Genomic DNA, 14,422 nt, shown 5'->3' with positions numbered 1-14,422 from the left:
CTGCAAGCAATGGCACTGGCATTTTTTTTTCAAGCCTGGTGCACGAGGCACACCGTTCGCTTTTTTCTGTCACGGGCTTCCTCCATTCAGGGTGAAGCCGTGTTATCTGGTGGAGTCGGCACCATGGTGAGGGGGAAATGCTACTGAATGACTGGGAGAGATTAGCAACCACAGGACAGGTCCAGCCGACACGCACAGGCCCGAACGTTAGCGCTCGCAACCTCTTTTCCATTCACGTAACAGACTGACAAACACAAGTGGGGCTTAAATGAGGGCTTTCTAGTCACACCGTCACATCTCTCCATCTCGTCTGCACAGGGTTCAGAGCCAGAGCCTCCTCGAGACGGCTTTTCTGATTCAAAACGATGTAGGCGATGTCTCAGTGTGCCGAATAAACTGCTTGTGTGCGCGAAACCGCTGATGTCATTGCAAACTGGCTGATCTGTTTGGTATTAAATGTTTAAGAAATATACAGAAGTCAAAAAACAAGTTCCAGTAGGTAGGATTTATTTGATGGCCTCCTCCCAGGGTCAAGACTTTGCCGCCTGACCTCAGTGACCTCTTAAAAGCATCTTCCTCCGCTGACAGCCATACTGATGTAGCTGGTCATTTTGATGGAATATTGTAGTTGCTTTAAATTTACATTAATAAATTATTATTAATAGATTTAATTAATCTAACTCTTATGCAAATGAAGATGCTCAAAATATGATTTTTTTAATCAGCATTTGATTAAACTGATTTTCTCCATTATTGATTTTACTGAAGAACACACCGCTTTCAAAAGATCTGTAATTGCAAAATGAACCATGGTTACTTAAGTCAATATATTCAATATATATATATATATATATATATATATATATATATATATATATATATATATATATATATATATATATATATATAAAGCATGTTTCTGTTCTTCAACAAAGCAGCTTTGTTATAATTACAGAAAAATTACTGAAAATATCTAAGCCCATCTTTGAGATGTCACAAACCCTCAAAAACGATATTCTTTGAGCGAAGAATCATCATCTTAACATGTAAAATAAAACTATATATTATCATTTATAATTTATACTGTGAAAAGTGTATATTATTATAAATATATCTGTATCTATTTACACATTCACTACACCAATGCACTGTTAGGTGTTGCATTTGATTGTTTGTGTCTTTATTTATTATGTTAATAAAAATTTTTTTTTTATATATACAATCTAATTTTTTAGCATGTGACAAAAAAAGAAAAGAAATTCCCTGATAAACCTCTAGCAGACCTTAGTTTGATGCCTTTACAGAGCACTTGGGGCCTCAGTCCCCCTAAATTAAGAACAAAAAAGAGGAATTAAGTTATTAAAATAAATAAATAAATAAAAACGTATATATATAAAGTCTCGACTCATATCATAATCATGTTTTCTTTAACGCTTGTAAATACGCAACACCGACCTCCAGCGTTCGAGCGCGGACTGCAGCGAGCTCGAGCGGCGCGTTAATGACGTAATTTAAGTGCGACTGCTCGCGCGCCTAGTAGAAATATAAACGGGAAGAACGGGAGTTAACGTAAAGAGCGATTCAATAATGGGGGCGGGGCGCAGAGATGAGGAAACGATGTTTAGTTGGTTTGGTACGATGTGTAACCATCGTACCAATTACTTGGGCATTACTTGACCGAGTTTGAAGGTTAGTTATATGGGTAAACGCGGTCAGGACGGACCAATCACAGTCGTTTATGTTTACTGTAAATTATCTTTTATAGGGAGTACTAAATGTTTTTTTAATTGCGTGTCAGAAAACGTGATGTCAAATAACATTTAACTTTTTAATACGCTTTAATATGTGTCATTTATTGACGTCCGAGCCTCCACGCGCCCCCTGGAGGTTAAACTGCTTTATTTCTCTTAGAAGCAGATTCGCTTTCTCCCCTCTGCACAGTTGGGCGTGTTAGCCGTTAGCATTTCCAACTAAAACATTATTGTTTTCCTTCTTACCCTTTCTAGTGAACATTGATCTTACTGTTGTATTTGCTATGCCGTCCTCATTTTGCTTTGTTCATTTTTCACTTTGTTCATTTATGTCCAGTCCAGAGAATAACAACAAGCACGGAAACTTAGGAAAGCAGACAGCTTGAAGCTCAAATGACTGGCTTTTTTTTTTTTTTTTTACATACAGCATCTGAATTTCAAAGTGTGCTTTTGACAACGGCATAAGAATCTGACAGCAAATCATATATTTTCATACGAGTCAGACATTTCTGAAAGCAGTAAGTAAAACCTGTTCTGTACATTCTTGAGACATCTGTCACTTTAATCTTTTCCCCCCAGACGTTGTTTTTAAGAAAGAAAATTAATTGGTCTGTTTTGTTCTTCTGATTAAATATGCAAGTATTTTGCTCTCGAGGTCGAATTTGTGGAAAATCTGAATAATTGAATGGAGGGATGCCTTTATGTTTTCATCCCCTTCTTTTAATTGTGTTGTTGTTATTATTATTATTATTATTATTTATTTATTTATTACATAGAAATAATATGATATAAACACCTATCTTCATAGCAAATACAGAATAAAAAATGGGTTATTTATTCTGTATATGCAATAAAACCTAAGTGTAGCATCTTCAATAGCCCATATATTTGTTACTAAATTATTAATACATCCATATAAATAATCTTTCTTATACTTGCAATTTGGGAACGTTTGACTTTCTCAAGGTTTTTGGTGTGGATCTGTAAAATCCTCGACTGATGGATCCTGTTCCAGATTCCAGAGGTTCTACTCGATCACCAAGAGGAACGCCAGAAACCAAAGTGAGAGAATGATGTCTATATTTCATTGCCAGAAGGCATTCATGTTGACCATTTAGAGGAATAGTTCACATAAAATAAAGAAATTTTACTTTCTCCCAGGATATCCAATATGTAGAAGAGTTGTTTTTTAAAAAAAAATCTAAATAGATCTGGAGAAATGCTGCATTGCATCAGTTGCTCACCATAAGAATAAGTCTAAACAGCTGTTGGTTTCATGTTTGTAAGAAACATAAATCAATTAAGATTTTTTTTCCATCTGAATCAGAAGAGAAATATGATTTGTTCCGTTAGTGAGCAAGTGAAGTACTGCTAAATTTCTCCACATCTGTTCTGATGGAAAAAAAGGAAACTCGTCTGCATCTTGCATGGCCTGTAGTTGTGTTATTATTTTCATTTTTGGATGAAATATTCCTTGAAAACTTTTCGGCACCTGTATGTTGATCATTTGCTTTTTTCATCAGCGTGTACATGAGTAGCTTCATTCAGGGGTTAATATTCCACGGATATTTTTGAAGTTTGCCCACTTGATCTCTGCAGTGTTTTGCTCCGTTTGGCTCATTTGTAAATGTCAGATGTGGGAGCCAGTGCTTTATTTGGATTCCTGTTTTAGGGTGTTTGCGAATCTCACTAAAAGACATTTGTGCTCTCCAGAGAGAAAGCAACAATCCAAACCATAGGAAGAATCTACAGGAGGCGCGGAGGAAGGGCAGAATGAATAGGAGCAAAGAGGAGGAGGAGATGAGCAGTGAGCTCCAAAACCTGGTAAACTCTTAATCTTAGTCACAGTGTTTTTATCAAGAGCTGCATTCCACAAAGAAAATTTAAAAGCAAAATCCATCTTGCATAAATGTAACGGTTAAAACAGTAAAACAACCCAAAGTTTTCTATTATTGCAACATTATTTTTCCTGCAATTGATCCTGCTTCCATTTTAGATGGCAAGTAGCTTGTAGCATGGCAAAAATGATTTTGCATACGATCAGTTACGCGCATGCAGTGTTTTCTTTTATCAGTGTGAAAATGCCAGCTCAGAAATGCAATGCTTTTGGAGCCGCTGTTTGAATATTTTTGGGATGTTTTTTAGGACGTTGGTGGTAAGACTAATACAGCAGGAACAGGTCTCGTCTACGTAGATGCCTTTACTCGCTTTCACTGCCTCTGGGATGCCAGGTGATGCTTAAGCATGGTTAAATTAATTGGTTAAATTAATTAGTTCCAACTGGTAAGATGTTTGTTCTCTTTCGGAACGCGAATTCATTTTTGGGAGAACTTTTAACAAAAACAAGAACATTCTAGTCGTATGCACTGAAGCTGAATTGCATCAACTTGAATTTAGGATTTGTTTGTATACTAATACTGAAATAATATTTTTAGTGATTTAATCCAGAGAACTTATTCTTGATACTTAACCTCGTTTCAAATTGTTCACTTGGTATTGGTTAATAACCGTTGCTCTGTAACAGTGGGTTGGATGTGTTTGTTTTCAGTCACCCAGAGTGTCCAGACAGGGTGAGCGCTGTGATGGAGATGCTGGAGACAGAAGGTCTGTTGGGACGCTGCGAGCGAGTAGAGGTAAGCTACACTTGTAGCGATGCTGATATGTTTACCAGGTTCGTACCTGGATTCCTCCTAGCTTTGAGTTTCAATTGCTTTGTTTTTTTGCGCTTAAGGCCAGAGCCGTGTCAGAAGACGAGCTGCTACTCGTTCATACGTAAGTTTACATGCAAGACTGAACTGTTAATCGAATTGGTTTTATGATTAGCTTACGCCACTTGGGGGAATGCGTTGTGCACAATAGGAAGGAGTATGTAGAGCTGATGAAATCCACTCGGAAAATGACCGAAGAGGAGCTGAAGGCTCTGGCTGATAAATATGACTCCGTCTACCTGCATCCTGTAAGTCTTCACCCGTCCAGTCCCAGTGTTTCAGTGTTCATCTCAATCCAGTACATTCCCTGATGTCTCTTAAAGTCAGCATGATAATATTAGCTATGTTCACCATTATTGACTATAAAGTACTTGGTTGCTTATTGCTTATTACTTATTGCTTTTATATTGTGATACAATAGATAGAATGCATAGAATGTAGTTGATAGAATTGAGTTTATTTGTTTAATTATTGAATTTCCACCAGGAATTGTTCACCTCCGCCTGTCTGGCAGTGGGATCAGTTCTCCAGCTGGTGGATAAAGTGATGACGTCACAGCTGCGTAACGGCTTCTCCATCAACAGGTCTTGTGGCTTCTGTTGTTCCGAGTGGTAATAATATCGATCATTCATCTATTTGAGTTACTGGTTATTTTTCCCTGTACACGCAGGCCTCCTGGTCACCATGCTCATGCAGATAAGATGAACGGCTACTGTATGTTTAATAATCTGGCCATAGCAGCTCGCTACGCTCAGAAACAACATGGAGTTAAACGGTGAGAGTCTGCAGGGGGTTTTTAAGCACATTTTCGAGCCCTACATTCTTGATGAGCAATTCATAGATGCAAATATAAAAAATGTGTTTCGGTACTTTTTTTCGTCACACATAATGACTTTGTTCGCCTCTGAAATGCCTTTTTTTTTAACTGATGTATCTGCAAAATTTATTAACAAAAGATATAAATTAATGTGCAGTATATATCTGGTCAAATTCAAAGTCCAGTCCTGCATTTATTTCCTCTGATTATTCAGAAAATATGTAACATTACAGAAGCCAGATGTGTTGCAAAAAAACATTTCACGTTGAAATGAATGGTTTGAGAATCTATAGCATGAGTACCTTTTTTCTTCCTTCAGAGTTTTAATTGTGGATTGGGACGTGCATCACGGACAGGGAATCCAGTATATTTTTGAAGAGGATCCCAGGTAAATTTCCGTGTTATATTATGTCATATCGTGTGTATTCTGTATGAATGTCTTGCACTTGTAAAGACTTTCTCTTGTTTCTTCCAGTGTGCTGTATTTCTCAGTGCACAGATATGAAGATGGCTCGTTCTGGCCACATCTTAAGGAATCTGACAGCAGTTTGGTGGGTTCAGGAGCAGGACAGGGCTACAATATCAACCTACCCTGGAACAAGGTACACCGCACTAATTTACTTGTCAGTGTTTACGTGACTCATTTCAAGAGATCGACCAATTCATATTTGCATGCAGAAGTTCTAAAGATATCTGTTTAATTGAAAGGTCGAAAATGGTTCAGCAAAACTAAATTATCACTAACATTACATTGGGCTATAAGTGAAAAAATAAAATGCTAAGGAAGTGTGGTGATTTGGTGCCGAATGTGGTCTGATCTCTTTATTTAACTCCAGGTAGGGATGGAGGATGGAGATTACGTCACAGCTTTCCAGCAGCTCTTCCTGCCTGTGGCGTATGAGGTACACCTGTCAGATTAGTCACCTGCATGTCGAAATTAAAGTTTTATTGTTTATTAACGACTAATCAGTTGTGTGTGTGCTGCACAGTTCCAGCCTCAGCTGGTGTTAGTGGCTGCTGGATTTGACTCTGTGATCGGTGACCCAAAGGTGAGACGCTCAGCTTTGGTTCCTTTTAATGTGATTTTCTGAAACTCCTTCCATTTTAATTGTATAAAATTTTCTGTGTGCCTAGGGCGAGATGAGAGTGACGCCACAGTGTTTCTCCATCCTGACCCACATGCTGAAGAGTGTAGCACAGGGCCGACTTGTGCTGGCTCTTGAGGTATGACCGTGTTGTACCACATGAGAATAAAGCTTTGTGGCTAACGCCTCACTCAGACTCACTACTCATCTTTCATCTCTTAGGGTGGATATAACCTCCGGTCCACAGCAGAGGGTGTTTGTGCTAGCGTGAGGTCACTGCTGGGTGACCCTTGCCCTCATCTGACCTCTCCTGGTGCTCCTAGTAAAAGGTGAGTGAATTCGAGGAACACATCTCTATGCATTCCTTTACATTTCTTTGTGTTATTCCTTGTTTTCTTTTATTTTAATGTTTTGTTGCAGTGCTCTGAACTCCATCTCAAAAACCATCTCAGCCTTGTATCCATTTTGGAAGAGTCTTCAGACATTTGGTAAGAATTACCAAAAGACAAGAATTGTTATTTACAAATAAACTAATTAAATCACTGTATTACTTTGGTGCAGATATGCAACATTAAGACTCATTAGGAGTTTGATTACCTTGCATTATAAAAATGTAGTTATTAAGTATACAAAAGAAATATATTTTTATATTTACAAATCTGTCTTTGCACAAAAGTATATATTTTTAATATCCCTCATTATTTAATTTACTAGAAATGACCCTTTTATAAAAATCTCTACAAAAGTATCTTTAAATGTCCTTTTCAAAAACCACTGAAAAAAAGCCTTTGAGGTTTGTAGAAGTCATTGAAATGGACCTTATATTCTTGATGAGTGATTAATAGATGCACATCTAATATTGATATAAAAATGTGTGCAAATCAGTGGAAAAAACACTTTAAATTTTTTGGTCATTGATGTTTTAATAGGACATTAGAATCAACTTCATCTGTTATTGTGAGATATAAAAAAAAAACATTTATCAGCAACCATTTTTGTGCAAATTATGTGGTACATCAAAACTAACAGGTGCAAATTTTTCTGTGGCTATTGAATGTGTGTGTTTGTTCTTCAGAGGGTGGTCTTCTGTCAGATGTCCCTTCTCTGCCCGCTCCAGTGTGTGTAGAATTGAAGGCTTCCCCTCCGATCACTGGACTAGTTTACGACCAGAGAATGATGCTTCATCACAACATGTGGGACGGGTGAGAGCATTAATAACATAAAACCCCAGTATCCCGTGTCACAATATTTTTCAGTTCGTGTGTGATTTGATTGCTTGGTTATACATGACGTGTAGGATGAGAATGTATTGATTCCCACAGTCATCATCCAGAGCTCCCTCAGAGAATTTCACGAATCTTTTGCCGACACGGGGAGTTGGGTCTGGTCTCCCGTTGCCTTCGGATACCTGCTCGTCTAGCAACAGAAGAAGAGCTGGCACTCTGCCACAGGTGACATTTAAATGAGCAAAAATCAGTATCAACCCCATAGAAAACATTAAATGCAAATCTCTGTTTCCTCAATCCTGTTTCGTAATGAATTCTTGCTAAAACTAATTGCATTTGATCCAATTCGTGTCCCTTTATCTCTTTAGTTCTGAACACATAGGCATTATAAAGAGTACAGAGCACATGAAACCCCGAGATCTGCACCGACTGGGAAACGATTACAACTCCATCTACATTAGTAACGAGAGCTACACCTGTGCCCTAATGGCTGCTGGGTCGTGTTTTAACTCGGTACAGGCCATGCTCACAGGCCAGGTGTGTCATTTTGTCGTATTTATAAGTAATATGCTTCTTAATGTTTTAGTATGCAAAATGCAACAGCATTACTGCTTGAGTTTGTCTCCAGACCTTCTCAGTTCTTTGTTTGGTCATGCAGGTGAGAAACGGTGTGGCCATAGTCCGTCCTCCCGGTCATCACGCAGAGAAAGACACAGCTTGTGGCTTCTGTTTTTTTAATACGGCCGCGTTGGCGGCGCGCTATGCCCAGAGCATCACTCGCGAGTCCCTGCGCGTCCTCATTCTTGATTGGGATGTTCATCATGGGAATGGCACACAGCACATCTTTGAGGAGGATGACAGGTTTGTCCAGTCCAACAGTCAACCATAATCAAATACAGTAGATATAGTGACCTGGATCAGTGCTGTGTCTTAACAGCTAAATAGATGCGTAGAAAAAAAGTACTAAAATGATTAAAATAGATGAATAAAATAATAACATTTTATTTTACAGTCCTGTTTCTCATGTACATACTATGTATTTATTGTAGTAATTAAAATAACTAGGTACTAATCCTGAACCTACCCTTTGACCTAAACCTACACCGTGTAGTTACCTTATATTAACAGTAATTTCCCGGATAAGTATGCTGTAACTACACTGTTAAAAAATGACTAAAGCTAAAAATGAAAACAAAAATATAATATAAAAAGTATAAAAATAAAAGAAAAATATTTCAAATATTAATAAACGTTATAATAGTATATAAATAAAACGATAGTCTGGATTCCAAAGTCAGGGCTTCTTAAAAGGTCCATAATTTATTGTTTATGAAATTTTCCTTTTGCTTGTATTTTAGTTTGCCTAAAATTAAACCAACTATTTTGCTGTCATACCATTGAGACTTCTGAATGCAAGTTATATTTTCTGTTTGATCGGTCAACCTATTTGCATTTTAAATTACTGAAAATATGGATTTGTTCAGATCAAATCTAGTATTTAACTTCCACATCTTTCAACGACAAAGCTGTGTTCATAAAACAGTCAGTGCTAAAGTGTGATGATTAGTGCATAATCATGAATCTAAATGTTGCAGTTTAGATTGTTTGCATTATAAATGTGCCCTCTTTTTGTTGTCATATGTATAAATATCGTGGTTTGAAATCAGCCGCATTGCTGACTTTATCAAATGTCTTACTGGTCTCCCAGTGTTCTATACATCTCTCTGCATCGCTATGAAGACGGGGCATTTTTTCCCAATTCGGAGGATGCTAACTTTGATAAGGTGGGGCAAGGGAAAGGCAGAGGATACAATGTCAACATCCCCTGGAGTGGAGGAAAGATGGGAGATCCAGAATACTTAGCGGCTTTCCATCACATAGTAATGCCGATAGCCAGAGAGGTACGATCCCATCGTATGCTCATATTTACCTGACGTTGTTAAATGCTAACTAAATAGTGTTGTCTGTGTTCTAGTTTGCCCCAGAGCTGGTGCTGGTGTCTGCTGGTTTTGATGCAGCGCGGGGTGATCCGTTAGGAGGGTATCAGGTGACCCCAGAGGGCTACGCCCACCTCACCCACCAGTTAATGAGCCTGGCTGCAGGAAGAGTGCTGGTCATACTGGAGGTGGGTTATTTTCACTCACACATTCACAGTGTTTGCTCTTTGCACTGTGGAGGCTTTCAGTGACTTATGCTTGAAATCAATAACTAGAGAATGTCTCTAAGCCCAAGACAAATTTAAAGATGTCAGATAAGAAAAATAATAGTAAATCGAGCAGCAAATAAGCATATGAGACCCGTGCTGGCAAAATGAAATGGAATGTGAGACAAAAAAAAGTGCTTTTTTGCTCATTGTAACTTATTTTACCAGCACCAGTCACACATTAGAATGATTTTTGGGGGATTATTATGACACATATACCCCAGCGACTTAAAGAAATAGTTCACCCAAAAATGAAAATGACTCCATATTTTACTCACCCCCAAGCCATCCTAGTAGGTGTATATGACTTTCTTCTTTCAGACGAATACAGTAGTTTATCCTGGCTCTTACAAGCTGCGACGTAAAACCTATACACCTTCAGGGGGTTATCACATGTCCTCTGAAGCAGATCAATGCATTTTTGTAAGAAAAATATTTCTAGTTTCACAATTACAACATAAATAACGGACTGACTTCTGACTCAACGTCAGCCAAGAAGCCAGAACTGTATATTCTCGCGGAAAATAACAGTCAGTTATTTACGTTTAAATTTTAAAACTAAAAATATATTTGTCATTAATCTTCTTCAGAGGACATGTATGTACTGGAAGGCATATAGGTTCGTTTTACGTCACAGTTCTTATGGATATATCAAATTTATGGAGCTTCAATAATATTCACTATCCACTCATATTACAAGCTTGGAAGAACCAGGATAAATAATAAAAAAGTATAAAGAAGTAGGTGGTATACACCTAGGATGGCTTCGGGATGAGTAAAATATTGGGTAATTAAAATGTTTGGGTGACCTATTCCTTTAAGACCGGTTTTGTGGTCCAGGGTCACATTTATGATGTTATCTTGCTCTTATCACCATAGGGAGGATATAACCTTACCTCCATCTCTGAGTCAATGTGCATGTGCACCAGTATGTTGCTGGGAGACTCTCCTCCGCCTCTAGACCATCTGCCACCTCCAAAGACCACCGCCACTGTCACGATTAACGATGTCCTGCGCGCTCTCGCCCCCTTCTGGAGCTCCCTGAGAATACAGAGTGAGTTTGCTTCCTGTTAAGTCTGAAGAATTGCATTGTAAGAACAAGATCCTTGTTTGAATGCGACATGCTTTTGTTATTGTGTTTATATCAGTCCCAGAGTCACTTCGTTTGGCTTTGCCGTCTCCTAAACCGAAAGGCAAGCGGGCATCGACAGGCAGGGGCAAGAAATCTCCTGCCCAAAGTCCCGGACAGACACCTCAGCATCTCGAGCAGTCCGGCCTTGATGAGCTCAGTAAGGACCTGCTGTCTCTGAATCTCAACACGAGTACCGCGTCAAACCCCAGCCCAGAATCAGTCCCCATCGGAGGAGCCAGGCGGAAGGTGAAGCCCACCCCTAAAAACTCCGATTCAGATTCACCCCTAAAACTCAAGTTAGAGAAATCCAGAGCTGGAGACGACATGCACGCGGAGATTACGGCTGTAAAAACAAAGACACCTGTAAGCATTCTCTAAAGTCGTCTGCGATATGGTGGCTAGTTAATGTATTCATCATCAAAACCGCTCTGTTGAACAGGAGCGGAGGATCCCGGAGTCTGTGGTCACTGAAAGTTCAGCTGCCGTGGATGAGCAGGAGGGCTCAGTGCTGGAGGCTGCTGGTGGTCAAGCTACTATGATGTCAGTCTTAGAAAGCGTGTTTGGAGCACAAGCCTCAGATTTGGTAACGTATTAAAGTTATGTTGGTATAATAACATTGCAGTTAAATGTGGCCCATGCATGTAGTTATGTTTTTTTTTTAAACTATTATTACTATTATTAAATAACTAAATAGAATGAATAAATGATTTGATACATTTTACATTATTAAAAGTATATACAGTATGCAGAATGTTAGATTTTATTATTATGTATTATTATTTATTATATTAGATTTTATGATGTATACATATTTTATATAAAAATATGTTTATTAGTAGTAACTAGATACAAATATAATTAATACAAAAATTGAATTATGATATTATTCTCTCTCTCTCTCTCTGCATATGTGTGTGTGTGTGTGTGTAATTATAAAATGTAGTCCATATAATGTAGACGAAAATTGTGATTAGTCACAATCCATGCATAATCCATTACACATTTTAGGTAATATAATCAGACTACTTTTAGATTCTTTTTAAATTTCTTTTTTAGACTGAACCCGTTCATGATTTAAATAATCATTAGATAATCTTGTACCATATTGATATAAAAAAAAACTGTGTATTTTTAAAGCGAGTGATAGAATGGCATAATACTACAACTCTGCAACACTGAAATACGGAAAATGACTTTAGGATGAAATACAAACACATTTCAGTTCCCTTATTACAAAAACTTAAATTATGAAGAAACTGGATTTATATACAATAACCGTAACAGTCCACCCTTGGATTTGATTCAAGAAATCTTTCAAATGTAAATTAAAATAAATAAAACACTAAAAAATGAAAGATTTTAACTGGTTACTACTAGTTTATTGTAACTGTAGTCTGATTCCAGTTTAATCAAATTACAATTACTTTAAACTTTATACATATAGGTGTGTGAAGAGCTGGATTTTTTGTTTTTGCTTTCATTATGTCGTGTCACTCAATACTCTGGGTGATATTGTAAATGTGAATCTTAGTGGTGATCCAATCATGTGGCTTTTGTTGCTAGGACACCATGTATGTGGTGGACCCGTTGCCATGGTGCCCACACTTGGAGTCAGTGCGACCGGTGCCTGCAGGAGGCATCAATGTTTTCCTGCCATGTGAAGAGTGTGGAGGTGACGCAGAAAACTGGATCTGTCTCATCTGCTACAAGGTGACAGCTCAAATCACAGCGAAATTAACACCTAGAATAGATGTCAAACTCATTCATGTAGCAGAAGGAAGTTGCTGAAGGAAGGTACGGCTTGTCGCTGACAACAGTGATGCACACTAGGTCTCATTCACTAAGCATTTATGTCAATCCTTACATGAGTTGTTAGTTTTCAAGAATGCACAGAAAATAGTGAATTATTCACTTTGTTATATTTTCAATATTTATATCATTACCCATTATTATCAGGGAATATGCATAAAAAGCTATAAAACTATTTGTATCTGTATCATTTCTACCTGTAACTATTTGATCTGAATATATGCAGCTCAGTTTTTAAATGAAAAAAAATATTCGTGAATAATATTGCAGTATTCACTTACAGAGTTTGCATAAGCTCAGTTCCTAAAAGACCTGTCCTAATTGAAAGAAAATAAGTTGATTTAAAAAAAAAATAAAAAATAAAAAAAAAACCTAGTCCAAGGTGTGGTAATAATATAGCATATCGAAAAATGTATAAGCAATTTTTGTAGGATAGTTATTTTTAATTGGAAATACCAATGTAGCCAGATTGATAATCAGAAAACAGTACAAAAAAAAGGATAAAATTGGAAAGTTGGAAAAAAGTCTGCGTAATCTTCTCTAGGCTAAAATTTGCACATGTTGTGAATTAAGTGAATCTTCCTCAGAGGATCTCCTGTGTGTATAAATATGAATAATACACACAATTATGAGTGAATACGACCAATTATTTTTTACAGATCAGATATGAATCTTATGAATCACTATTTTTATTTTGCTTTCAGGTGCTCTACGGGCGTTATGTGAACCAGCACATGGTGACCCACGGGCAGGAGTCTGGTCACCCTGTGGTGCTGAGCTTCGCCGACCTCTCTGTGTGGTGCTACGCCTGTGAGTCATACATCCACAACAAGGTGTGTGCCCCCCCGATCACGACCTGTAACCTTCTCAATAACCAATCACTACCGACTTCAGGAAATTCATTTGATTGTAACTGTCAGATGTAACGGCTGTCACTGTCTGTCTCTGCACACACAGGTGCTCCATGAAGCCAAAAATGCCGCTCACATCGTGAAGTTTGGAGAAGAGATTCTTCCTTTTAACTAAGCCGGCAGAGAGAAGGAAGTGTGTGTTTGCATGCATGTAGAAGCCGCGAAGAGACCCAACTGATGGGCCGCGGACGCAAGTTTCTTCAGTTTATCTGTCTTCCTCACTTGTGTGTCTTGAGCGTACGTCATAGATTCTCTTTGTGAGGTTGTTTGCCAAAATACTGGTTTTATTAAAGGAATTATTTTAATCTTAAAGAAATTGTTTTTTAAAAAGGTCCTCTCTCTACGAATTGTCATTGTAGTTGTTCTTCCAAACAGTGCTTTGATTTTTAATGACGGGTTTTTGCAGAAGAATGGTAGCTTGGTGCTAAAACCACACCAGCCAAATCTGTAGTATTCAGTTTTTTTTTTAGATGTATACGTTCTCAACAGCGTTTGCACAGAGAAGCATTCCTGTTTTCAATGCATGACTCCGGGTCAAAACGATCAAACTGTGGAAATTACAAAACCACCCTAAAGTGAAAGCAATAAACCGTGCAATATTTACTTGAACAGCATCCGAGGACCGGCTGTAATGAGTTGATTTGTGTTTCTTTTCTTATTTTTTATGTTTATTTTTGCACAAACACAATGAATCAAATCTTTGGAAACTCTCACTTTGTAACTCTTGATATAAATCTAAATAAAAACTCTTCTGTTCCATGTTTCTTCTGATCTATAATT

The 14,422-nt window shown here is 37.8% G+C and overlaps 1 protein-coding gene across 3 annotated transcripts; it reads left to right on the top strand.

The window, feature by feature from the left end:
* Nucleotides 1-1,542: 1,542 nt before the first annotated feature.
* Nucleotides 1,543-14,401, top strand: hdac6 (histone deacetylase 6). Of its 3 annotated transcripts, XM_043247789.1 has the most exons (29): nucleotides 1,543-1,689; nucleotides 2,179-2,269; nucleotides 2,718-2,813; nucleotides 3,465-3,575; nucleotides 3,897-3,982; nucleotides 4,300-4,384; nucleotides 4,483-4,523; nucleotides 4,611-4,707; nucleotides 4,946-5,043; nucleotides 5,130-5,234; nucleotides 5,596-5,664; nucleotides 5,752-5,878; nucleotides 6,113-6,178; nucleotides 6,266-6,325; nucleotides 6,411-6,500; nucleotides 6,584-6,690; nucleotides 6,782-6,849; nucleotides 7,437-7,563; nucleotides 7,684-7,812; nucleotides 7,956-8,124; nucleotides 8,246-8,448; nucleotides 9,296-9,488; nucleotides 9,563-9,712; nucleotides 10,670-10,844; nucleotides 10,939-11,285; nucleotides 11,362-11,505; nucleotides 12,486-12,632; nucleotides 13,436-13,564; nucleotides 13,689-14,401. In XM_043247789.1, the coding sequence occupies exons 3-29, from the start codon at nucleotides 2,751-2,753 to the stop codon at nucleotides 13,755-13,757; spliced, it is 3,255 nt and encodes a 1,084-aa protein (XP_043103724.1). In that variant the 5' UTR covers nucleotides 1,543-1,689; nucleotides 2,179-2,269; nucleotides 2,718-2,750; the 3' UTR covers nucleotides 13,758-14,401. The 3 variants fall into 3 exon arrangements, with proteins under 3 accessions (XP_043103724.1, XP_043103723.1, XP_043103725.1); XM_043247788.1 differs by lacking the exon at nucleotides 1,543-1,689 and having other exon boundaries at nucleotides 1,807-2,269; XM_043247790.1 differs by lacking the exons at nucleotides 1,543-1,689; nucleotides 2,179-2,269; nucleotides 2,718-2,813; nucleotides 3,897-3,982.
* Nucleotides 14,402-14,422: the final 21 nt, after the last annotated feature.

Source organism: Puntigrus tetrazona, chromosome 8 (genome assembly GCF_018831695.1).
Source record: "Puntigrus tetrazona isolate hp1 chromosome 8, ASM1883169v1, whole genome shotgun sequence".
NCBI lineage: Eukaryota > Metazoa > Chordata > Actinopteri > Cypriniformes > Cyprinidae > Puntigrus > Puntigrus tetrazona.
Note: the sequence above shows the minus strand (reverse complement) of the source record. Positions and strands in the feature narration are given on the sequence as shown.